The sequence below is a fragment of the Physeter macrocephalus genome, chromosome 10, assembly GCF_002837175.3.
Source record: "Physeter macrocephalus isolate SW-GA chromosome 10, ASM283717v5, whole genome shotgun sequence".
Taxonomy (NCBI): domain Eukaryota; kingdom Metazoa; phylum Chordata; class Mammalia; order Artiodactyla; family Physeteridae; genus Physeter; species Physeter macrocephalus.
In genome coordinates this window covers 14,940,023-14,966,513 of record NC_041223.1, presented here as the reverse complement: position 1 = coordinate 14,966,513, position 26,491 = coordinate 14,940,023, and the positions used below count along the sequence as shown (strand labels likewise).

General features: G+C 43.1%; 1 protein-coding gene across 6 annotated transcripts in view; it reads right to left on the bottom strand.

The window, feature by feature from the left end:
* Positions 1-2,589: 2,589 nt before the first annotated feature.
* The window catches only part of ZBTB2 (zinc finger and BTB domain containing 2), a 30,123-nt gene continuing 6,221 nt past the window's right edge, over positions 2,590-26,491 (bottom strand). For 2 of the 6 annotated variants that reach the window (XM_028494324.2, XM_028494325.2), the window contains exons 2-4: positions 11,789-11,973; positions 10,899-10,916; positions 2,596-5,359 (exon numbers count right to left, since the gene is read on the bottom strand). In XM_028494324.2, the coding sequence (XP_028350125.1) occupies positions 3,988-5,359; positions 10,899-10,916; positions 11,789-11,961 (1,563 nt within the window). In that variant the 5' untranslated portion in view covers positions 11,962-11,973 and the 3' untranslated portion in view covers positions 2,596-3,987. The other 4 variants (XR_003681385.2, XM_024122708.3, XM_028494326.1 and 1 more) reach the window with 4 other exon arrangements.

The window sequence follows — 26,491 nt, the reverse complement described above, 5'->3', positions numbered from 1 at the left end:
GATTTCCAAGCCTAAATCTTGCTTACCCGCAAGTGATGTATAGCGGTAATTTGTTCTAGACCAAAATGGAGGACTAAACGAAAGCAAAAATTGTCATAAAAATGCAGTCAACCCGAAGAGCAAGTTAAATTTCATTACAATAAACTGTACTCCCTGTACACATAATTTTGTCTTAGAATTCACTCCTAGTGAATTAGTACGAGAGGGCACCCCCTCCCCCATCTCAATTCCTAGCCAAATTTCAGGAGGTACCATGCACATACCATCCTCTGCAATCATCCTTCTAAGTGCCTATATCTTTTTAAACAAAGCAATTTAGTATTTTACCTGAAACACATGACTGAGGTCTGACATCTTGAAATGTTTATTTTGGACGTCTCAGCTCTTCCCCTCTCTTGCAAGGTGAAATTACAAAAAAGAATGGTGGCTAGTTCTTATGACTTTAACAAGGAGGTTTGGGGTCCACTCTACTCTCCATTCTTCTATCATTATCCAAGCTACCTTGTTTATTTATTTTTCAGCTTTATTGAACAATAATTGATAAATATATTTTAATGGAATGCTTTCTTCCCATTAAAGCCATATTTCCTATGGTAAAATAAAATCCTACAGTTCTTTATGAATCTATCATTTAGCAACATCTGTTGAATGAGTCGTTTATTGTTTTCCCTAAGAAAGGAAAAGTAATAGAACCAGTGGGGTTAATAAGGGCTAAAGCATGGAGAATGACGGCTCAAATTAATTCTAAAGCTTAGGTGTTCAGATTGCTCTTAATGAAACAGGAGGAAAGGGGGCAGGGCACAACCTTTAAAAGAATGACATAGCCATAGGACATGACAAAAACTGGTTAGAAGAAACTAGGTCCAAGATGGCAGAAGATTTGACTTCCAGAGGACCTTGTACCTCATTATACGCTCATTGTAATACATTAGCATATGCTAAATAACACACCCACCAACGCCATGACAGTTCTGAGGCCAACCATAAAAGGCCAAAAAGTGGGCGACGGCCCAATTCATGGAAATCTCCGCCCCTTCCCCCAAATAATTGGAATAATCCTCCCACTCATTAGCCTATAAAATTACCCAGCCCATAAAAATTAACAACGTCGTATTTCAGGGCCCTCTTGCCTTCTGAGATGGCCCACACTCTGTCTGTGGAGTGTGTTTCTCTAAATAAAGCCACTCCTTATCTGTAACTCTGTCTCTCAATGAATTCTTTCTGCGACGAGACGTCAAGAACCTCAAAATCACTGGGAACAGTACCATCAACTGAAATGTCCAAAGCTTATTTAAACTGGTACCATCAAAAACTCAGAATAAATTATTAGTTTATAACCTCTTGGGATTAAATAGGTACCGAGCATCCCAGGGTAGGGTGGGCTTCCTTATCTGTACTCAGCTTTTGGTTTGGGGAGGGAACTGGCATTGTCCAGGTCTGCCACATGGAGCAGGTGGCCACAAGGTGCTAAGAGCCCCTGCACCCCAGCATGAGTAGGTGAACACAATACCTACGCTTCCATCTCCACCAGGGTGCAGGCACTCACCCCTCTCTCTTCATCCACCAGATCCTTTGTGATTCCCATGACTTTCTGGTCTTCAAGACCCCTTGACTGCCTGAAGGGCTGTGGAGGCACACCTTGATTTTCCCTTTCAGGTATTCAGAGAAGTTAACTAGGCACAAGACTCATTTAAGTTGGGAGATGTGAATATACAGTAGTACCCTTATCCGAGGTTTCACTTTCTGCAGTCAACCTCCATCTGAATAAATGGAAAATTCCAGAAATAAACGATTTATAAGTTTTAAATTGCAGCCGTCTGAGTAGCAGGATGAAATCCTGTGCTGCCAACTCCATCTCTCCTGGGACGTCAATCACCCCTTTGCCTAGTGCATCCCGCCTGTTAGTCATTTAGTAGCCGCCTGGGTTATCAAATCGACTGTCAGGGTACTGCAGTGCTTGTGTTCAAGTAACTCTTATTCTACTAAAAATGGCCCCAAAACGCAAGAGCAGCGATGCTGGCAATTCAGATATTCTCTTACTGTGTCTCATTTATAAATTAAACTTAAGTATGCATGTATAGGAAAAAACATAGGGTATATGGGGTTTGGTACTGTCTACAGTTTCAGGTTCTTGGAACGTATCCCCTGAAGATAAGTGGGGACTACTGTAGTTTCTTTAAAAAATGATAAAATTGGTAGAAACCTCTTAATATTTAATAATCTAGGTTTATATAGCCTGTATTTGTGTCACCTTTAGGCAAACACCTTAGCCTCTTTTTTACCTCCTTGTAAAAAAAGTTGGATAAGACAATATCTAGACCCATTTGTGGTCAAACCCTGATTCTTCATAGCATCTTCTTATATTGTTGACTCGTTTGATTCTCACAACCTTATGATCCAATGCAGTTATTGTCTTCATTTTACAAATAGAGACAGTACCACTCAGGGTAGGGGAATTGCCCAAAGTGCAACAGACAGAGAGAGAGAGGAGGAGACACAGCAAGAAGTTGACTCTTGGGGCAATGCTCTCTACTTGGCCTTCCTGCATCTTTTTGGGTAGACAAAGTAATGCATAGATAAAATCATGTACCCATTTAGTCAAATGTTTATTCAATGAAAGTATGTATAAAAACTTACAAATCTGAGAACTCAACTATACATGAAATAGGATGACGGGATATTCAGTTTTTAACATATACGTACAGCACAGTTATTAACTGTTCTTCCCTTTCCCCTTCGGTCCTTAGTTCTGGCTCCTGTTTTATCCTGTGAGACCATTCTGTTACTGGCCTAAAGGAAGATTAATGGACAAGTTTTACCGCTTTCAGGCCGATGGAGGAAATTTCAGTGTTTAAAAAAAAAAAAACTGGAGACTAAACATCAAAATTAAGTTTTTTCCCAAACAGCAATTAAGTGTTTTGTCCTGATTTCTCTTTGCCATTTTGATGCTTCAGTGAATGTTGCCAGTAAACTACTAGCATTAACATATTTAAAGTTGCTACATCTGCTCACAAGTTTCCCTGTAAGATGCATATTCCTGTATCCTTTTTCCCACATACACACACTGATTTAGCACCACTGACTGGTGCTAAAAACAAATTTGCCAGTGGCAACTGCTAGAATGGCATGTTGTTTTCTATTCAGAAAGACAATCTATAGAACAGTACTTTCAAATCTGATCTTTAAAACAACTGACAAATTTGTCAGAAACTAAAACACAGTATTTTGTTGTTGTTCAACTTTGAAAGAAGCCAGCAATTAGATAAGGCATTTGCATTAATTCACCTGTTTACATCAAGTATCCACACATTTTCTCTTCCAAACACACAAACTCACAGCTTGTCATGTTTTATCCGAAAATTAAGATTGCCATCACATTATTACTTTTTCTCTTTTGTGTTTTGTTCAAGTAGATTGCTTAACTAATAATTTTTCTTAACTGGACATAATCTCAAAGGATGCATTGTGAAATAAGACATCTGGAGGATAAATACTAAGAACGTTTTCTTGGATTTAAAGTTTCCCCACACCTCTAGATTTTGCATAGTACAGAGCCCCACTGTATCTCTAAGAAGCATGCTGTATTTTCAGACATTGTCTTTCTGAGAAGGAAGACTTATTACCCAGGGAAAGTCATAATTTTAGCTTACCAAATTGCATTCGAATTGTTTTCTTTTGTTATGTACCCTTCATTAGTTCCAAGTATGCTTTTAAATCATCTAAAACTTCCCGAAGTCTATTTGAGCTTATAAATACTACTGACCGTTATCTTTCCAATATCCCCTGAATTAAAGTAAATATGTTCCAGGTTTATAATGCACAAAGCCTTTACGGAGGAGGGGCTGGGGACGGGGCGGCGGGGGGTGGGGCGGGGAGGGGCCGGGACCTGTTTGTATCATGCCACGGAGAACAAGAGTTCTGAACTGGGGGAAGGGAAGGAAGATAGTCTCTGTAAAAATGACAGTTTTTTAAAAAGGTAAGTAACACTCAGTCTAACAACACTGTTTCCTGTTCCTTTTTGATGGAAGCTAACACTGGGTGGTCAGGCTGCGTCACTTCAGAGTCCCCACTGCCCAGGAGAAGGGACCGCCCTTCGTCTAGGGCGAAAACGTCTGAGTTCTGGTTTTGGCATGAATGTTTAACAACCTCATTGGGAGTTGAGAACGTTTTGTCACACAAGTTGCATTTGTAGGGTTTGTTCGTCTGCACCAACATGTTGTCCATCTGACTGCCCTCCTCAAAGGTGCAGAGTTCCAGAGTCTGCTTGTCCACCACGGTGTACGTGTCGATGCTCTGGTTGAGGCACACATGCCGCGCAGCCTGGTTGGCCCTGCAGAAGCTCTTGTCACAAGTGCTGCATTTGAAAGGCTTCCCGGTGTGTATGTACATGTGCTCCCTCCAGTGGCTTTTCTGGATGAACTTGCGACCGCAGATCGTGCACTCGTACTTGCGCCTCTTGACCTCCCTCTCCTGGTCTGCCTGTTCCAGGTTGTCAATGTCCGCGATGTCTGAGGGCGGCGGCGTCTCCGAGTGCGGCTGCCCGTCGATTATGGGCGAATCCGAGATGTGCTGCAGCTCGCTGTCACTGATCATCCCCGCTTCAGGCACTTCCATGGCGTCTTTTCCTAGGTCCGCCGTGTTGCTGCAGAGAGACAGGGGCACGCGGCTCTCTCCGGGCTGGCTGGCTGTGAAGGGGACCCCCGTGTGAATCTGGAGGTGCTCCCGCAAACTGCTCCGGAGGGTGAAGCGCCGCCCGCACAGGTGGCAGGCATAGTACTTGGGGAAGCTTCCGTTCCTCTTCATGATGCTCGGCTTGACGTGGGCTATGGTGAGGGGCGCAGGCTGCTCGTCCGAGGAAGAGGCTTCCAGATTGGTCTCCTCCCCGGGGGGCGGGGGAGGAACAGGAGTGGAGACGAGGTCGGGCGACAGTGAGGTCTGCAGCGGGTCCGAGGGGGTCATGTGTGTCCGGTTCACCTGGGTCAGATTCGAGGGCAGCTGGGAGAGCTGGGAGGCCTCAGGCACCTGCTCCTGGCTCATCCTGGACGTCTGTGGCCGTGGCTCTCGGCCAAGTTTTTCCGGCGCGGAAGCCATCTTGGTGGCTTGCCTCAGCTGATGGTCTGCAATCTGAATGCCGTACAAGGAAGACGCCAGAGGAAAAACCTGGTCAGGATGAGAAAAGGCCCCTTGACTGGCCAGGCTGGCCTCCTGGATCAGCGGGTAAGCGTGGAGAAACTTGATCCCCTGCTCTAACCGCACCGGGTCGATCAGCTGAGGTGCCATCTTCCCTGTGTACATCAGATGCAGGAGGTAGCTGAAGATGTCGGGCTGGATGTCAGTGGGTTTCAAACGGACACACTCACTGAAAGAAACAAGTAAAGAACAAGGCTGTGAGTGAAAGTCAGTTCATGACTCAAATGATAACATAAAGCCGGGGGGAAAAACCCGGTACTTATAAAGGCAAATGAAACAAGAACATCTCACATATATCTTACTGTTCGTTTCATGAACTGGAATTCTGGAACCTATATAATTTAACTCTAGTCCTATTAAGAACAGAGAGAAATACAATAAAGATATTTCAAAGGACCGAGAAAGGAAAATTCATGTTAAACAAATGTGGTATCTTACCTAACTCATAGACTCTTGAAGCAGTTTTTCTCCTAGTAATCTACGTAAAATTATACCATACATAAAAAACTTTGTGCTTTATGGAGAGGATCCATTGCTTTCGATCTGAGAGTGGCCTGTGACCCAGTAGATGGTTAAGAACCACTGACCTGCAGATCTTTTAGCTAAATGTCTAGGACTCTGTATTGATCCAGTGCCATCCAGAGCTCAGCAGATCTTTCAAGGTAAGAGTCAAACAATATAACATGGGGGAGCTGGACTAGTGCCTAAGAGCAAGACAACAAAAGCGAGAAAAAAGAAAACCTCATTCTACCCCTGCTCTGCAACCCTCTGCTCTCTCCAGCATGAGGGTGGAGTGCTGTAGAGCTGGGAAGAACAGGAAAGGCAAACCACATTCTAGCTCGAATGGAGTCAGATCACTGCCCCAGCATTGCCAGATTGCATGAAAAGCAGCTCTGGGACAACTCAGTTCCTTATCAAATGTAATCATCCTCATCATTAGAACTGTAGCTGGGAATTTTTAAAAAATTGTTTCTAATATTCTCCAGTTATCTTTAAAAAAATTAATTAATAATTATTTATTGGCTGCTTTGGGTCTTCATTGCCGCGCGTGGGCTTTCTCTAGTTGCGGTGCACGGGCTTCTCTTGTCGTGGAGCATGGGCTCTAGGTGCGTGGGCTTCAGTAGCTGCAGCACATGGGCTCAACAGTTGTGGCTCGCAGGCTCTAGAGCGCAGGCTCAGTAGTTGTGGCGCACGGGCTTTGTTGCTCTGCGGCATGTGGGATCTTCCCGGACCTGGGATCGAACCCGTGTCCCCTGCATCGGCAGGCGGATTCTTAACCACTGCGCCACCAGGGAAGCCCCTGTAGCTGGGATTTATAGGCATTTTCTCATTTAATTGCCATTAATTCTCATTTTACAGATAAGGAGTTAAGGTTCAAAGGGATTTATACCTTGCTCAATATCAGAGTTAGTAAGCAATGGAATTGGGATTTAAATTTGAGTCTAACTCCTAAGCCAAAGCACCACGATTCTTTGGAGCATTAAGACAACCCTATGTAGTAGATGAGGCAGATCTGATTATTCCCATCTGACAGACGTGGAAACTGAGGTCCCCCAAAGTTAAATGATTTATCTGAGGTAGCTAAAGCAGTTGTGGCAAAATTGATTTTATAACTTTTAGACTTTAGTGTTTGCATCATCCCAGAAACAGCATTCTGATTCAAGCAGCAATAATAAAAAGATCCCAAGAACTCTCCCTGGGCCATTAGGGAAACTCTAATGCATCATTATAAATCAGTGAGATGTGTATCTACATATTATGAGGTATGTGTGCTATCACACACTGAGTGAGTATATTCTATAGACACTGCATTTTTTATAAAATTTATTTATTTAATTTATTTATTTTTGGCTGTGTTGGGTCTTTGTTGCTGTGCGCGGGCTTTCTCTAGTTGCAGTGAGCGGGGGCTAACTCTTCGTTGTGGTGCGCAGGCTTCTCGTTGCGGTGGCTTCTCCTGTTGTGGAGCACAGGCTCTAGGCACCCGGGCTTCAGGAGTTGTGGCACGAGGGCTCAGTAGTTGTGGCTCGCGGACTCTAGAGCGCAGGCTCAGTAGCTGTGGCGCATGGGCTTAGTTGCTCCACGGCATGTGGGATCTTCCCGGACCAGGGCTCGAATCCGTGTCCCCTGCATTGGCAGGCGGATTCTTAACCACTGCGCCACCAGGGAAGCCCGACAGTGCATTTTTTAACTTTAAAGACACCTTCCTTGAATGCCTTTAGAATTTATAATCATTTTTGATTATACCACTTATTACTATTATGATTTACTATTACTATTAAGCTATTTATCTTATTAACAAATATTTTCCCATATGCTAAAATAGTATCAGTATATTCTGCTCTTCTAAATTTATTTTATTCTGTTAAAAAAAGGGGGGAAGTGACTTTAATAGCAATTTGTGACAAAATAGATTTGAATAATTACTGCATCGCTATCAATGTGTGTATATTTCAACATGACTGCATACAAATAATCGTGTGGAAAATGCTTGACTATAAAGTATGGAAGCCAAAGAATAAAGATCAAGCCTAAAAACCAGCACCCCTTTGACGGTATAAAGAGGAAGAGTTTATGTCACTCTGTTTTTAAAAAAGACACACAGATCATTCATGTCTTTATTGGGAGTTTTTATAGTCCTTTAAGTTACTTATATTCCTTTAAATAGGAATACAAATGCAGGTGGTCCTCCCTTTAAGCACAAGGTAAGTGCCAACAATATTATGTGTATACTAGAACATATTTAGATGCTTTAGGGAAATTCAATATTCAAAATAAAGCTGCAGGGATTAGGTGTGGTGAAGAATACTTTCATAATGTAAGCAATCAACTCCAGATTGAAGACTTAACTAGTGGGGCTCCTTCCAGGGCCAGGCAAAGGCCTAATGAACTGGGAAGCCACAGGCCTTCAGAGATGCAAATCACCCCCAGGAGACTATAGGGCACCTTTTGTTCTGTGGGTAGGAACGCTCCTCCAGGCAGGAGGAGGGGAGAGTGAGCCCCTCTGCCCACAGGGCAAAGAAGAGGGAAGGGCGGAAATCCAAAGCAGGGCTATATTTTTCAGCATCCATGAGCGGTAAAGACAAAGCAGGGCCCCTTTCCAGAAAACCTCTGTTGTAAGTTTTATAATTTCCCCTTATTTGTTATTGTATAGGTTGTCCTCTGTCTACCGACTGTGAATGGAGGTGACTGGACAGTAAATCTCTGAAGTTTTAAAGAACTTCATGCAGTTTCTGATGGCAAAGAAGGGATGGGGCTGGGGAGGCCCCGTCCACACTTCAGCCAGGCTTAAGAGGGAGAAGGAAGGACTCCAGGGGCCGCAGAGCTGGTGAGGAGCCCCTAGGGAGAAGAAAGCGGCGGCGTGTCCCTGGGGTTTACTGCAAGTGCCCAGGGCTCTGGGAGGTTTCCAGACACCAATTTATCCTTTGTTTTTTTTTTCTTTTCTTAAAGCAGAAGCACATAGACACACTCAAGACACTTCAGAAGTTATTTTAAAAAGCTCCTTAGGGCTTCCCTGGTGGCGCAGTGATTGGGAGTCCACCTGCCAATGCAGGGGACACGGGTTCGAGCCCTGGTCCGGGAGGGTCTCGCATGCCGCGGAGCAACTGGGCCTGTGCGCCACAACTACTGGGCCTGCGCTCTACAGCCCGCGAGCCTGGAGCCCACGCTCCGCAGCGGGAGAGGCCACCGCGATGAGAGAGGCCCGAGCACCGAAGTGAGGAGTGGCCACCCGCTCGCCGCAACTGGAGAGAGCCCGCGTGCAGCAACGAAGACGCAAGGCAGCCAAAAAAAAAAAAAAAAAAAAAAGTTAGCAACCAATTAAAAAAAACCCAAAAAACTCCTTATGTCACGTTCCAGCCATTGCTGTCCTTGACGGCTCTCCCTCCCAGTCAGCCAGACCTCCTGTCGATTCGCTCAAGCTCGCTCTGGGCCGCTCTGGTCATTTCCAAGTGCTCTGGGAAGGACACAGCTCTCTACAATATGCTTACACCTAAGTGGTTTGATTTGCAGATGTCTGTTTGATGTAACACTTTTATGGAGGAAAAATATAGTTTTAGCACAGCTACAAGCCCTTCCTGTAAACTTTCAGTCATTTACATTTTCAATCTTTCCTTCACTAGACCCTTCAAGTAAAAGTTGGGCTTAAAGAACTTTGAAAATAAGGATTTTAAAATAACGTTAGATGTTGTCAGAGGTTGTACTTTTCAAGGCCTGTCTCTGTTTTATTTTTGAGAGCTCCAAGTCTGCAGTGCTACATGATTTAAAACTTTCACTTAGAGTAGTGTCCATAAGACAGAGACATCTAGTGGTAACTGCAGACATAAAACACTCTGTTAAGTGTGAAAAAACTGTATTCTTGGTCTATCTCTACAGTAGCCAGCAGTTAAAAGCATGGCTCTGGTCTTCGCGCAGTATTCTCCTCTCACCAGAGGTGGTCAAGGCCCTCAGGCAGCCCAAATGGCACGTGCCAGCTCTGGGGCTATAACACCCTGTTGCTCAAACTTGGGGCTCCTCTCTGCACCAATATCACATTCCTTTGTTAGAAAGGTATTTGCTTACTGTTCTACACTTAAGTTTCCTGCATCTATTTAAAACTCATTACATTATATTCTTTTATTCCTCAAAACGAAAACCTGTCCCTTTGCAAGACAATTTAATTCATTGTGTAGAGACTTCCAGTGCCTATGAGCTGTGATGTCTCCGACAATGAAGGAAACAGGAGCATCCTTAGTGTCCCAAGATAAAGCAAGCTCCGCCTGCCATTAATCCTACCAATCCCCCATTTTGCTCCTCTAGACATTTATCAAGTGGCTGTCATGTACAAATCCCTGAACTATAGGCTGCAAATGTTCAAAAACATTTGTAAAACCCAGTCTCTGCCCTCAAGCATCTTACAAATGAGGAGGGGCGGTAAGTACGCAAATAACAACAAAGGGAAAATACGTTGCTCTTACAAAATGGCATAAATAAAGTGCTATGCAACGTGAGAGAGGAAGAGACTGCTTTTGATCATTTCGGCTCACTTGATTGTTGGGGGGGCGGGGGTCACGGAAGAGGTGATGTGTAAACTAGGGCTCAGGGAGTGGGCAGAAGGCCAGCAAAGTGTGGTCCAGGTGGGCGTGCGGTCGGAGACAGGCTGGAAGGAGGTCAGGCTTCATGCCTGCAGGGCCTTGAAAGACAGAATGAGGAATCTGTGTGCTATTTTGATGTGTGATGGGTGTCCTCTAGGTTTCTGACCAAAGGAGTAACACAATCTGGTAGGTTTCGGATCAAAGGCACACTCCAATCAAAGCAATGCTTAGGAATATTAATCTGACAGTAACGTGGAAAATGATTAGGAAATGGAAGTGAGAAGGGAAGGAAAGAACTAATGTGAGAGGTAATTATGAAGAAAACATGATTTGGGCACCGATAGGATACGATTTTAGAGAGATTTTTAGTATGGCTTACTTGAAGATAAAAAAATAGGGAAGTCAGAAGGGACTTCAGGGAAGACTTAATTCAGTTTTAGACATGCAATATGAGATGAAAGAGGATATTCAATTCTAGATGTCCAGCAGGCAGCCTGTGGCCTTGAGAAATAGAGTTCTGGAGACAGAGAAAGATCAAGCCCAGAGCTGTCAACTGGTTTCCAGCAGAGGCAAGATCCAGGAAAAGATGAGCGCCCATCAGGAGAGGCAGAGAGAAAGCAGCGTGGAGACCCCACTCACCAAAACTGCAGGAGGCGCCTGTGGAGAAGGCAGAAAAACAAGGAGGATTCAGAGTCATCAAAGTGCGGGTGACAACCCTTCAGAAGGAAGAAAACAGTCGCAAGTGCTGCAGAGGACAAGGATGACAGAGACTGAGGAGGCGGTGATTCTGATGAAGAGGTGACCTTGGAAAAATGATGCCGGTGGAGCGAAGGGTGCAAACCACAGTGCCAACGGAGAGCAAGAGTGCGGGGTGAGGAGAGGAGAAGCGAGGCCATAGGTCATCCTTTGTAGCACTTTCACAGTGAAACCAAGGAAAAGCAGCACCATCACGCAGGTAGACAGTGGTGTCGTGGAAGGGCTGAGCCTTACAGGCTTGGGGATGGCAATGGGGGTACAAGTGTAAAATGAAAAGTACAGAATGAAAACTACAGGGTAGGATCTGGGAGCATAAGGGCAGGAGGGAGATTGCTTTCCGTAGACAACCAGGTGCCCTTTTCTCCAAGACAGAGAGATGGGAAGAAAAAAACTGTGCAAAGATAAGGAGATTGAGACGTTTTAAGAGAGAAAAGAAGGAAACTGTGGGCATTCATGCCAACCTTCTCATTAGAAGACAAGGATAAATACTCAAAGTCTGGGGGAGACCCGGGACGGGGCCGGAGGAGTGAGAGGAAGCCGCCTTCGTAGTCGACCCGATCGTGCAGATCCTGACTGTGTAGGTGACCCCCAGCGTGGCTACTTGGGGGTGGAGGGGCTGCTTGGGGCGAGTGAGGTCCTGAGGGACTGGGAGCCTAGAGAGAGGTAGCGAGACCCCTGGTCGTGATGAGGGCAAAGAGCATGTTCAGTGGGAAAGAGGGCCACGGAAGTTCAGAGTCTACAGTCATTAGATTATTATCAACCACGTTAGTTACCTGGTCTGATGGACAAACAACATCTTAAAGTAATTGGAGAATGAAGCAAGAACTGATTTGTGTGCCTTGAAGTACACATCGCCGATGGCAACCGTGCAGTCACACAGGAAACCAAACTCTCGCTGAGCGTTTAACTGTTGCAGAAGAATAAGTCCATGGTTGGCCAAATCCATTTTTAAAAAAATCTGCAAAGCAAACAATTTTGTTTTAAGAAAGATGATTCACAAATAAGTAGTGTCTTTATAGTCACCAATAGTAATGGTCACGGCTAATATGTCAGCCACTGCTAGAAACGTTACATAAATTCACTCAGTCTTCACAACAGCCCTGTGAAGTCGTTCTGTTGTCACTCCCATTTTACAGATGATGAAATTTATGGTGAATTCGGGGACTGCATACTTTGCCCAAGTTTATACAGACGGTAAGTGGAGGAACCAGGAAATGGGCGCGAGCAGTCAGCCCGCCAGACAGCAAACATTCCTGGATCTTTTGTCTGTGAGTTTAAGATTCCAAACGCAAATTCTAATGATCCATCAGAAGTTGTCCAACCTTCCAGAGAGAGAAGTAAATTAAGGTGCTGGGGTGTGGCCACAGCAGGGTAGGGCCAAGATCTCACCAAGTCTGGACAGTCCTCCAGCTCCTGCCGTGTGGACAGGGCTGCCGCTGGCAGGGCTATAATAACCCCACATGGTTACCCCTCAAGGGTGAGGGCTCAGGACGGGTACCCTTCTCCATCTTTTGTGGAGGAGGAAATGGGCTTCGAGAGGTGCAAGTAGTTAGCCTGGCCCATCTGGCCAGAAGGTGGGGGGAGTCAAAATTTAAATCTGAATGTTCTGACTCCAAGGTTCTAACCTCTTTATTCCTCATACTTCACTCCAGCAAACCATGTGGCCTCAATCTATTTGTAGTAGGGGAACTGCCTCTGGGGGAGCCGCTGTATCAAATCAGTAAACTCCTGATGTGCTCCTTCCCACAGGCAAACAGCATTTATAAAAGCCCAGCACACAAATATCAACATTATACTTAACAGTATACTTAACGGGGAGAAAGAGCGAATGCTTTCTCCTTAAGATTGAGAAAAACGCAAGGATGTCCATTCTCACTATTCAATATAGTACTGGATATTCTAGTTAGAGCAATAAAGCAAGAAAGGAAATAAAAGGCATACTGACAGGAAAGGAAGAAATAAAACTGTCCCTATTTGTGGATGACATGACTTTTATATACATAGAAAATCCCAAGGTATCTACAAAACCTCCTGGAATTATTAAATGACTTTGGCCATGCCACAGGATACAAGATAAACATATAAAAACCAATTGTAGGGCTTCCCTGGTGGTGCAGTGGTTAAGACTCCACCCGCCAACACAGAGGACACAGGTTCGACCCCTGGAAGATCCCACAAGCCGCGCAGCAGCAAAGACCCAACGCAGCCAAAAATAAACAAACAAACAAACAAACAAACCCAGTCGTAATTCTGTATACTAACACTGAACACGTGGACACTGAAATTAGAAATATATCATTTATAACCACAAAAAAATGAAATACATAGATGTAAATCTAACAAAACACGTATAGGACTTGTATACTGAAAACTACAAAATGCTGGTGAAAGAAATCAACGAAGATCTAAATAAATGAAGAGACATACTGTATTTATGTTTAGGAACACATAATATAAATCAACTTTTTCTAAATTGATATATGGGTTTGATATAATTCTTTTCAAAATCCCAGCAAGATTTTCTTTGTAGATACAGACGAGAATATTCTAAAATGTTTTTTTTTTCTTTTTCTTTTTTCGTTTTTTTTGTTGCTGTTTTTATTGTGGTAAAATATACATAACATAAAATTTGCCATTTTAACCAGTTTTAAGTGTACAGTTCTGTGGCATTAAGTGTATTCACATTGTTGTGCAACCGTTATCACCATCCATCTCTAGAACTCCATTCATCATCTGCAGCTGAAACTCTATACCCTGTAAACACTAACTCCCCACTTCCCTTTACTCTTAGCCCCTGACAACCAATATGCTGCTTTCGTCTCTACGAATTTGATTTCATGTAAGTAGAATCATACAGTGTTTGTCCTCTTGTGACTGGCTTATTTCACTTAGCATAATGTTCATCCATGTTGTGGCATTTGTCAGAATTTCCTTCATTTTTAAGGCTGAATAATATTCCATTGTATGTATATACTGCATTTTGTTCATCCGTTTATCTGTCAGTTGATACTTCATATGCTTCCACTTTTTGGCTTTTGGAATAATGTTGCCATGAACATAGGTGTGCTCATATCTGTTTGAGTCCCTGCTTTCATTTCATTTGGGTATATATCCAGAAAATTTTACATTCCCACCAGCATGCGTCAGGGTTCCAGTTTCTCCACAGCCTCACCAACACTTGTTGTTTTTATTATTAAAATGTTTATGCAAAGGCAAAGAAACTAGCATAGCTAAAACAGTTCTTTTTTTTTTTAATTTTTATTTATTTACTTATTTATTTTTGGCTGTGTTGGGTCTTCGTTTCTGTGCGAGGGCTTTCTCTAGTTGCGGCGAGCGGGGGCCACTCTTCATCGCGGTGCGCGGGCCTCTCACTGTTGCGGCCTCTCTTGTTGCGGAGCACAGGCTCCAGACGCGCAGGCTCAGTAGTTGTGGCACACGGGCCTAGATGCTCCGTGGCATGTGGGATCTTCCCAGACCAGGGCTTGAACCCGTGTCCCCTGCATTGGCAGGCAGACTCCCAACCACTGTGCCACCAGGGAAGCCCTAAAACAGTTCTTAAAAAGAGTAATAAAGCGGGAGGAATCAGTCTATCCAATTTCGAGATGTATTATATAGCTACAGTATTCAAGGCTGTATGGTACTGACAGAGGGATAAACACACAGATCAATGGAATAAAATAGAGAAACCCACATAAATATGTACAGTAGATTTTTGACAAAGGCACAAAACTAATTCAGTGGAGAAAGAACAGTTTTCAACAAATGGTGCTGGATCAATTGGACTTCCATAGACCAAAAAAAAAAAAAAAGGAAAAGGAAAAAAGAAAAGAAGAAGAACTTTGATCTCTAAGTCTCATATCTTATATAAAAATTAACTCAAAATGCATCACAGACTTAAATGTAGAACACCAAAACTATAATTTTTTGGGAAAAAAATGGGATAAAATCTTAGAGAATCTAGAATTCATCCAAAGTACAAACCATAAAAGGAGAAATTGATAAATTGTACTTCATAAAAATTAAAAACTTTTGTTCTGAGGAAGACCCTGGTAAGAGGATGAAAAGACAAGCTAAAAAGTAGGAGAAAAAAATGTGATAAAGGACTAGTATCTAGAATATATAAAGAATTCTCAAAAGTCAACAGTACAAAAACAATCGGATTAGAAACAAGTACTTGAAGTGAGGATATGCAGATGGCAAACAAGCACATTAAAAGACAGTTCAATAGCGATTAGGGAAAAGCAGATTAAAACCACAGTGAGATTCACCACATGCCTAGCAGGGTGGCCAAATATAAAAGAACAACAATCAAGTGCTGGCAAGGATGCGGGGAAATGGACGGCTCATGCCATTGCTGGTGGGAAGGTGAAACGGTGCAGCCGCTCTGGAAAAGTTAGCAGTTTCTTTAAAAATTAAATATGTAACTACCATACTACCCAGCAATTGCACACATGGACGTTTATCCCAGAGAAATGAAAACTTAGGTTCACACAAAAATCTGCACCTGTATAACCACAGCAGCTTTATTCCTCAGTTAAAAACCAGAAGTGACCCAGATGCCCTTCGATGGCTGAACAGTTAAACAATGTGGTATGCTCAAACCACAGGAAACTACTCAGCCTGAAGACAAAATGAACTACAGAAACAGGCAACAACCTGGGTGAATTATGTCCCCAAAGGTTACACACTGTATGATTCCATTTACATAACATTCTTGAAAATTACGGAAGTACAGAACAGATTAGTGGTGGAGGGGTGAGGGGAGAGGAGGGCAATGATGCTTGGCTGTAGAAGGGCAACAGGAGGGAGCCCTGTGGTGACAGAAATGTTCTGCAGCTCAACAGTGTCAATGTCAATACCCTGGTTGTGATGGAGCAGAATTTTGCCAAGATGTTTCCATTAGAGGAAACTGGGTAAAGGGTACATGAGATCTTTCTGTATTATTTCTTCTGACTGCATGTAAATCTACAGTTATCTCAAAATAAAAAGTTAAAAAAGAAAGGCCCATCGCACATTAATTAATTAGATTAAAAATGGATAACCACAACGCTTAACTTCAGAATCAGGGAAGCGACTGTGGAGAAAGCATTACCCGTAAGCTTAAAACAAAAATAGAAACAGAAACACATCGATTCTTACTCAGCTGGTGCTCAACTCCTCACCCTCTTTCCTGTTCTAGGGTTAGGGTTAGGTTCTGGGGATGATCTGGCAGATACAGAAATTGACAAGTGTGCCCTAAAATAAATGAACAAAGTGGAATGATACTTTAAGAGACTGATCTGGTCACAAAGCAAGACTCCAGAATGTCAAGTATCGTGTTTTCTACCAAGAGCTATATCCAAGCATGAGAGCCAGGAGAGCCATCCCTGCTTGCAGGAGTTTGAGTGTGAAGAGACCTGGACTGTAGTCTTGCTTGCAGGTGAAATCAGTGGCGTGGATCGGGAACTTAGTTCCCCAGTGTTTTCTGCGTATGTCAGAGAAGGCGAAAGCATGAAGATCAGGAAGGAGAGACAGGGACATTGCCAGGTGGCAAAGTAACCGGGATGACTAAGAAACATCGCTCTCATCTGATCTCCACCAGGATATAACTTTAGAAACTTGCCTTCAAGGCTGTTCTCTGAAAAGTGCCAGAACACTTCCCTTCCCATCTTACTAACTTGCCTTTCTCTACAAAAATTATAGTACCTGTATGTCATTCATTTACTTTCACACTAACCTGAGCTATTTGAGGTCTTGCTAACCACATTTTACACACGAGGAATCAGGCTTAGGGAAGTCAGGTAGCTTGCCCAAGATTATAGAATCCCTAAGAACAAGAACTAGGGTTTAAACTGGGGTTCATTTGATTTTTTGGAACACACTACGTACAAGTATGTCTGTTTAAAATTAATAGGGGATTTTTTATGGCTACTTTAAAGTGTATATACTTGTTATAAGAGGTTCATATATTATGGATACACAGTAGTGTCCACCTACCCCACCCATTTCCCCACACTCTGGCCAACACTGGGTATTATCACTTTTTAAAGAATCTTTGCCAATATCACTTTTTACCTTCTATGGGCTTAATGATGAACTGAAGTATATTTTTATGTCCTCTTGCTTCTCTTCATGAGCTTTGCCCATTTTCTATCAGGTTATTTGTTCTTTTTTCTTATCAATCTGTAAAACCCTTTGTATATAAAGAAAACGAGCCCTTTGTCACATATGTTGCTAATATTTTTATCTCTTTTGTTTTAGAGAGATTTTTGACATATAAAATTTTCATCAAATTTATCAATATTTTATAGGACGATGTCGAGCTTTGGGGTTTTTACATGAATGGATATATATCATCTCTTCGATTTAGCAAAATGTATGGCTCCCCCCTTGTTCCAAAACGGACTAACGTAAGTATCTTATTCAGATCATAAGAATAAAACTATGATAAAACTGCAAAATGTTTCTTTTTTAAAGAGGGTCTACTAGTTATTTTAGGATCTCAATTTAGGGGCATCTAGAATAGGAAATGAACTGAATGTGTCTTTCAAATACAGAAGGCAGAACACATGTCCAGAGTCTCTGAAAAGTGGAAAAACCAAATGAAAGGAGAAACAAAGAAAATGTGTCATATGTTCATATTTCACATGGGGGGAAAATCCCATACAGATCAATTTTTAAAAATCTTCTTTACTCTAGAGACCAAAAAGCCTTTCTCAGTGGGAAAAAGAAAAACAACCCCCTAGATTCTCACATATATGAATGGACCTGAGAAAACGGGGTAAGAGGGTAGAGGGAGGAGAGGGTACCGGGCTTGGAGCATCTCAGGGAGCTCCGGCCCCACCCCCATCCAGCTGACAGTACCGCCCTTTCCCCAATCTTCTTTCCTTATCACGGCCCCCTTCATAATCGCTCCCATGAGGCTTTACTTGCACCATGCTGCGTAGGCTGAGGATGCAGCATCTTCATGGGCTGGCTCTGCTCCAGGCTACCCCCGCTTCGAGGAAATGGACATCTGCTCTTTCCACCCCCATCGACTGCTCACCCAACCACATAGCTCCTGCCCGCCAGCACTGAAATGGCCCTGCACTACCCACCAAAGTCACTGATGGCCTCTTGCTCCCCAGCCCCATGGAAGAGTAGCTTATTCGACTTCTCTGCGGCGTTTAATACCCTTCTTCCTGCTCCATAAATATTCGGGCCCTGCTTCCAGGCCACCGCACTTTGGTTTTCGTCTCACCTCTGGCTATTCTATTTTAATCCCCATCAAGATTCCTCTTTTGCTCCTCTGCCTCTGGTCCACAGCCCACTTCTCACTCTGCAGACTCTCTGTGGTGATCTGGTCCACTCCCACTTGGCTGCCCCAAAGGAACCTTAAATTCAGTCCAGGCAAAACAACTCAGATCCCAAAGGGACAATAAAAGCGATCGACACAAACCTGTTCCATCTGTACCCCCAGCTCAGTGCATGGCTCCATCATCTACCCCTCGACCAAGCCAGGAACCCCGACTCCCCTTTCAGGCCTCTACCTCTCACTCCCCATATGCCACCCATGTGCCACCAATTTAAACTCTTTATCCCACCCCACGCCTTAACTCTACCTCCCTACTCATCTCCCCATTTTCAGCTCTAGCCTCTCCAACCTATCCGTATGGAACAGCTGGAACCACCTCTTCAAGGGCAAATCTGATGTTACCATCCTGCTGAAAATCCTCCTCTTGTTTCCCCACCGCCTTCAGGATGAAACCCAGATTCCTCAACATGGCTTACAGGTGACCTCACCGCTGCATTCCATGCTCTAGTGCTAAGCTAAACTATTGGTTTCCAGACTTCTGGGCTGCCAAGACCTACTAAAAACAAACGGAGCAAACTTGAAACTGGGGGTCCAACAGAGTGTGCTCGCTCTTTATTTTGAAAGAAAAGACAAAATATTTACATACCTGCTAGGAATGGAGGGCTTTTCAACATAAAAAGGTAGACAGGACATAATGTCAGAATATACTTCTAGAGGAAGGACAGTGGCACTATATTCAACATATGGAAAAAAATTTTTTTCTAATGCAAAAAAAATTACAACATAAAGTTTTACTTTATGACATTAAGTTGTGCCTAATTGTTTTCTTGATACAAGACTGTCCGTTTGGTGGTCTTTACCAAGTGATCAACAAGTGTCCCAATTGTTCTGAAGTCCAAGCATGATCACAAATCCAGTTTTATCTGAGTATGTTGCCGATAAGGAAGACAGAATGATGTATTTCACTCACTTGGGAAATTCTGGGTGAACTGGGATAAACTGCAGTTTTCTTTGCCCAGAAAAGGTCCTGAATGCCCAGGCCATTCTTGGGCTCCTAACAGAACATAACACTCACTGCTCAGGGGCCTCCCTCTCAAAGCTGAGCAGCTCAGCAACCTGATTTCTACTCACACGGTCAGGAGACGGGGCCTGTTTGAACTGGGCCTTGGAACTTCTGTGCAGGACCTTTGAACGTGCCACTTGCAGAGGGACCACCACTGACCGCCTGCCCCTCCCCCCCAGCTCTACTGGTCCTTTGCAAAATTTCCCTGACCTTCAAGACTGGAGGGTCTTCTTACCTCCAGAGCCTCTGTGCACCTGCCTGATGCTTCTGGAAAGCCAGCATTGAGTGCTACTTATCATTTATTACTTTATCCCATGTGCCTAAGCATACTGTCTGAGGTTCAATAGTTGTTAAATAAATTAAAAACTACATGTTTAGAGAAGAGAACAGTGTTGAGTTCCAATCATCAGTTGGCCCCTGACTAGTTGGGTGATTTGGGGGTAAAAGTTCAGTTTCTGTTTTTCCTAGATTAACCCCCAAATTCTCATCAATTTAATGCGTGCGATATTTTGGAAGAATTTTTCAGTTTTAAAATGTCACCTCATGTTTCTTCATGCTAATAATTATGTTCTTAATAGTGCTTCATAGTTTATAATAACCCTTCACACACATCATTTAATCCTGGTCAGTACCACGGTGTACTGTCTTCTTACTATTTATTTCATTATTAATTATAATAACAACCACAGCATTAATAATAAATGACCACTTATGTGTCAAGGATTAACTGGCCTCCTTCCAGAAGAAATTTAGACTTAGGGAAGTTAAGTAACTTGCCCACATGCAGAGCTATTAGCTCTTAAGAAGCAGATCTGGGAAGTGGTCATGCACATGAGGAGAGCTTTCTAAGGTGCCGGGGACAGTGGACACAAGTATGAAGAATACACAGAGTTCAAGGGTATAATCAAGTAAGTACACAGACTTCCAACAGCCAACTCTGATAAGAACGGTCAAAGAAAAATATAAGGAACCATGAGGTCATAAAACTAGGGTCTAATTTGGGGATTGTGGGTCAGGGAAGGTGTTTGTGAAGAAATACAAGTTAAGCAGATATTTAAAGAACGAGAAGAGTTAACTGGGCAAAGGTAGAGTATTCCAGGCCGAGGGATCGGCATTTGCAAAGGCCTTACGACAGCAGGGAGCAAGATGCAACCGAGGAACTAAAAGAAGGTCAATGTGGCTGAAGGGCAAAGAGCCAGAGAAGAATGAGGTAGGTGAAGCTGAAGACTCAGGTTTTGTTAAGGATTCTGGTCCATATCTTAAGAGCAGGTTTCGTTAAGGATTCTGGTCCATATCTTAAGAGCAAATCCCAAAGGGGATTTGAAGAAAGGTGACATGACCAGATGTGTACGATATAGATATCATTCTGAGCTGATCTACATGATCAGATGGCTGCAGCTGAAGGGCTAACCAAATAGGGGATGGTGGCAAGGAGGTAGGCAAGGGGAGGGCTGTTAGAAGTGGTTGAGGCGGGAGGTCTTCCAGTGGTCTAGAAGAGAGACGACAGATCGGGTGGTGGCGATGAAGATGGGAGGAAGATGGACAGAATTTGAAAAACAGAAGATAAAAAAATCAGCAGAACTGGTTGTTGGTGGATTCAATGGAGGAGGGTGGGGGAGATCAAGGTGTCCTAGGTAACCCCCAGATTTCTAACTTGTGTAACTGGGTAGAGCATGGGGCTCCCCCCAGTGGAGGGAGCACAGGCAAAAACCCAGTTTTGTGGGGGAAGATCATGAGGTTAGGTCCAGACATGTTGGGATTGAGATGCTTTTGAGACATGCCAGGTAGGGATGTAGGGTACTTGTCGGTAAGTAATGTTGGTCTGGAGCTCCGAAGTCTTGTCTGTAATTTATGTCAGAGAGTCTTTGGAGAAGCCAGGTGTGTCTGACTCTAGAAGTCACATCCTTAAATCATTACATGATAGTTCAAAGAGGTTAAAACTGTAAACTAACAGGAGTCCATTGAACCCTGGTCTTCTGGGTGTAAATTTCACGCTCCTTCCACGACACTACCTTGCTCTGTAGGTCATTCCTAAAAGTTCTTACCAGTGGTAGTCACAGAGGGCCGACAAACTGACATAAAACTGAAGACCTATGTAAAGCCCCCACCCATTCAACACTATAAATGGAACGTAAAAAAAAAAAAATCATTTGTCTTTCCTAAATCAGAACAGTGAGCAGAGAGGAACTGAAGACAAGTAGAGATAAAGAGGGGAGTCAATTCTTAAAAGTGAGATTTCACAGAATGCCTTTTTATGTATGTATAGGTGTACAAAGTGGCTTTTTTCTTAAGTAAATTCAGAGACTGTAAGACATAATATGTTGAAATAAATTAAAAACACTTTCCAAAGCCAAATACAAATGATCATTTATATTATTTAATGCTTTGGGTTTTGTCTTCACCACTGTATCACTCTGCAAATGGGATACTACCTAGATGTCGCGTGCTTTCAGCTGCCATCACATAGCACACGGTGGGCTGATCCTTAAGTAAATTACTCATCTTTTGGAGGAACAGCTGAATGGGATGAATGTAATCACATTATATTTTGACAACCCAAGTTCCTCCTTCACTTTTGGTATAAGAACAGGAGACCAAAACAGCTTTTGGGAATTGATGATTCACTTTTTAAAGATAATAGCCCTTCTAAGATACTAAATACCACTTAGATTACCCATTTCAAGGGCACTAAAAGGGTCCCCTGGAGTCCTTGATTTTATTTAAGTGAAGCATAAATGAATACTGTAATGCACAGGACACCTCAGTAATAGAAAAAGCACTACCCACAAGTAAGATTGATTCTTTCAAGTAGTTTAGACCACTTACCAGGAGGAAAAAACTCCTTTTTCAATTAGTATTATTAATAATTAATATTTGAGGGCCTATAAAGTAAACTTGAATGAGGCTGGTTGTTTGAATTTTAATATATTTTAAAACCGTATTTCGAGGCTAGGAAATGTATTTAGCTGTGATGATAGGTTGACATATTTTTCTTAACATTTCTCTAGTCAATCCTCCCCATAGTAATTAGGAAAAGGAGGGACATACACTTACCAGTGGCACTTATTCTGACTTTGGAAAGCATTGCATTTGTAAAAGATTTCTTTTTAATTGTATTTTGCTTAAGTTAACATTAAAATTAGTTTTAAATTTCTGAGTATAAGTTGAGGTCAGAAGGAGGCAGTTCAGGGATAGTTCAGATGTCAAGGAGAAGCAGGTCAGAGATTTATGGCTAAAAAGAGTTGATAGTAAAGTGATAATTTGAAAGGCATTATGCTACAACCAACTTTAAGGAAACTTAGATGTGGATGTGACCACACAGCAAAATTTAAAACCTAATCTAATTTGCTTCTAATAACCCTCCAAAGTAGAGACTGCCTTCCTTTTTCATATGTTGTACGATGATTAGTAAAATTAATCTGAAGAAAACATAATCACCTATAGGTGTAGCTCCACGTATGCCAGAGAGGAGCTCCAAATATATTTTAACTCAAAGTCTTAACTGACTAATTCACTTCAATATTTTATTTCAGGGGTTCTCAAACTTTTTGGTATTAGGACCCCTTCACACTCTTTTACAATTACTGATGATATCAAGAGCTTTTGTTTATATGGAATATAACTATTGATATTTATATTAGAAATTAAAACTGAGAAATTTAAAAACATTTATTAGTTCAATTAGACATAGCAATAATAAGCCCACTGCATGTTAATATAAATAACACATTTTTGTGAAAAAAAATTATATCTTCCAAAATAACAAAAAAATAGTGAAGTGGCATCTTTTTATATTTTTACAAATCTCTTTGATAGAAGACAACTGGATTCTGCATTCACCCTGCTTCTCCATTTACTCTGCTGTGATGTCTGTTTTGGTTGAGTATTAAAGAAAATCTAGTCTCATCCACATACGCAGTTAAAAGAAAGCATTTAAATAGCCTTTTCAGGTAATTGTAGATATTCTTCTTTGATATTACACCAAAACTTGACAAGTGGTAGTTTCTTAAAGGTTAGTTGTGCGATCTAAAAGTTTTATACATCAATGAATGAAATTTACCTGCTCTATTACAGTAAAATTCATTGCTGTCTCTTACACTTTGAATGGATCGTTTACCCATTCATGACTTTTAACACTGTCCATTGGTTATTTGGAAAATGTTAGCTCATTAAGTTATGCAGATCTCCCCAATGTTGTCACATTTGGTCAACAGTGAAAAAGACCAGTAACATTATGAAAATAGCTTTGACCTTATGGAACCCTGAAAGGGTCCTGGGGATTCACAAGGGACCGTAGACCACACTTAGACAATCCCTGTTCAGAATCACTCTGGGGACATGGAGAATCTAAATGACTAGGTGGGGCATAGAAGAACATGTGTACGCTTTGAAATTGTTCTTACATTATTTTGAAGTTCACCCTTGCTTCATGCAGAACTTAGGGGTGCACAATATTTAAAGAAACTGTACACGAAAGCCTCTCGTAAAGTAAAAGATTTGTTTGATAAGTACTTAACCAGATAAAGTGTTTTACAAATTCCTATCTTTGCACACGGAGCTTTCTTGATGTGAGAATGTCACATGATGCCAACCTCATGCATGTGAGCTGGGGATTCTGCATTTGAGCATAAATAACAGCCTCAAACTTGGCCTTTGTACCAAAAAAAAAAAAAAAAAAAAAAAAGTCTTCACCGTCTTGGCCAGCCAACTCCTTGTAGTGTTCTTTCTGTGGCTACTGACTGCATCAAGGGCATATCAGTACTGTAAAACACAACCTTATTCACTATGGATTCAAAGTAATATTTAATTATTTAAGTTTAATTTGCTAATAAAAATTATAACCTACTTGAGCATAAAACAGGTTAAGAAGTGTTCTTGACCTAATGCTTAGAATGTTAAATTTTTTTTTCTTCAGGGGAAAAAAAAAATTCTCAATTCCCTTTTTGGTTTTCAGGGTCATGCTTTGTGACCCAAAGATCATAAGGAAGTAGGAAAAGTGACAAATGCCCTTTTGTCAGGTGTATTTAGAAATTTATGGTAAAGTCTCCAGCTGACCAGCAGTTCCTCCCTTACTGTGATGGCCTGGCGCTACACTACTTGCCCAAAGTCTCAAAGTTACTTCATAGAAAGGTGAGTGGGTCTAGGGATGAAGCAACAAGCCACAGGTAAGAAGGGGTCGGAGAGTCTCCCAACTCCAAAGAAGCTGATCCCAAGCCAACGCCATAGGTCAGCCTTAGACATCTCCTTCACTTACCACCTCTATGTTGGTAATTCTCAAGCTGAGGAAAAAGCATATCCCCTTACACAGGGACATGTATCTTCTTGGAGGAACTGGGGTAAACGCAATTTTATATAATTTAATAAAATTTTTATACCACAGAAGTGCAGATTTTGGAGGATAGCGCAAAGTTCATATTAACCATTAAGATAAAAAAGAAACTGTCATAGCTTTCATTCTATGACCTAATACATCTAGTGTTTATTCTCTGCTGCTGGAGTATTCCACTGGAAGAGTTGGCGGAGCACCGTTTATTTACGTCCTCTCTGAAGAGAAGCTTTGAAACTGGCAAGTAAGCAGCTGGACTGTACAGCAAAGCTTTAGGGGTGGTTTATCTGCCATCCTGTAACAGGGCTCCTCCACTGTTGACTACCTGTGGCACTGATACCACTGGTATGCCACTTCTTGTACTTTGAGATCTGGTGATGGTTTCAACACAGGTCAAGTCTTTGGCTAGAAGATAAACTTATACAAACCACACATTTATTAAGTGAGAAACGCCCAGTTTACAGGAATGTATTATTGTTCGTAAACTTCCTTCTTCAAAATTACTTTTAACAGTTTGAAAATGCCCTGGACACACACCAAGATCACTTAGAATGCAAAATAAAAATTTCCTTTAACAATTAATTTTGGCTTGTAATAAATCAGAGAAATGAGGGTTTAAAATGTCTTAATTCTGATTTCCTAATAAAATCTCAGGCCCCTCAAACTAAAATGCTCGTGATACTTACACCCTGCTCCAGTGACCCATTAGGGGTCAACATAGAGGGTCGGTCCTAGGAAGGACTGGGCAGCCTGTTTAAGGAAACCCAGAGCACCTTGTAATTCTGCTTGAGCCCGTGATTCCGATCTTTTTAATGCTTTATTTTACTAAAACAATAACCTATGAAAATGAATAGACCTGAGACTCACACGCCAAGGGGGCCCATTGTATGATGAAGAGCTAAGGAACACCGCAAACTGGGGGCGGGGCAACGAGCCTGGGTTATTTCCCTACGGCATAATTAGGAGTTCAGCAGTTGAAGTTCTCGCAGTAAATGGCGTAGCAACAACTAACTATATTTTCACTCTGCCCAACCACTTTCTTGCCCGCTCTGCTACCCCTGCCTTCTTCTTTACTGCCCTCTTAATTCACTACCAGCTAAAAGGGACAAAAACCTCGCTTCCTAAGCATCTTTTGCATTACCACTTCTCTTTGCAGCCTTGTTTAAAAATGAATGGTTTGGGGGTTTCGCTACATCGAGAAAACGACTCCGGGCCCGGGAAGCAGCCTCCGCGCCCTAACCTCCCCTCCGCGGAGCCCTACCAGGGTGTGAGGGCCGCATCGGCCAGGAGCGCGACTCGGAAGCCGGCCCCAAGGCCCAAGGCCAAGCAACCAGCAACCACAGCGCAGCTCTGGGCTAGCCTCGGCCTACCGGAGGCGTAGGTCGCCCGTGGAGCAGAAGCTCGAGGCCGCCGCTCAGCGCGCCTACCCCCGCTGCACGAGCTGCAGCGGACGGCCCAGGCAGCGCCCGAGGGGTCCCGCGTTTTCCCTCCCCCCAACCCCTGCCAGAAAGCGCCTCAACGGCCGCCCACTCAGCCTAGTCCCACCAGCCTCGCCCCGCCCCGCCCCGAGGGGCGGGCGCCGGGCCGGGGGCGGGGCAGGCGCCGCGCACCCCGGCCCCGCCCCCATCCCCGAGGGGCTGAGGGGAGAGGAGGAGCGACGCACTCGGGCCGCGCTGCACGCTCTCCGTTTCCCTCAGTCCCGCGTACGCGCGCGCGCTCGCCCAAGTCCCGCGGAGTTTAACACAATGCCGACGCCTACGCCGTGCGCAACGCCCCGGCCAGCGCAACAGCTCCGGCGCCGGGGGCGGGGGGGG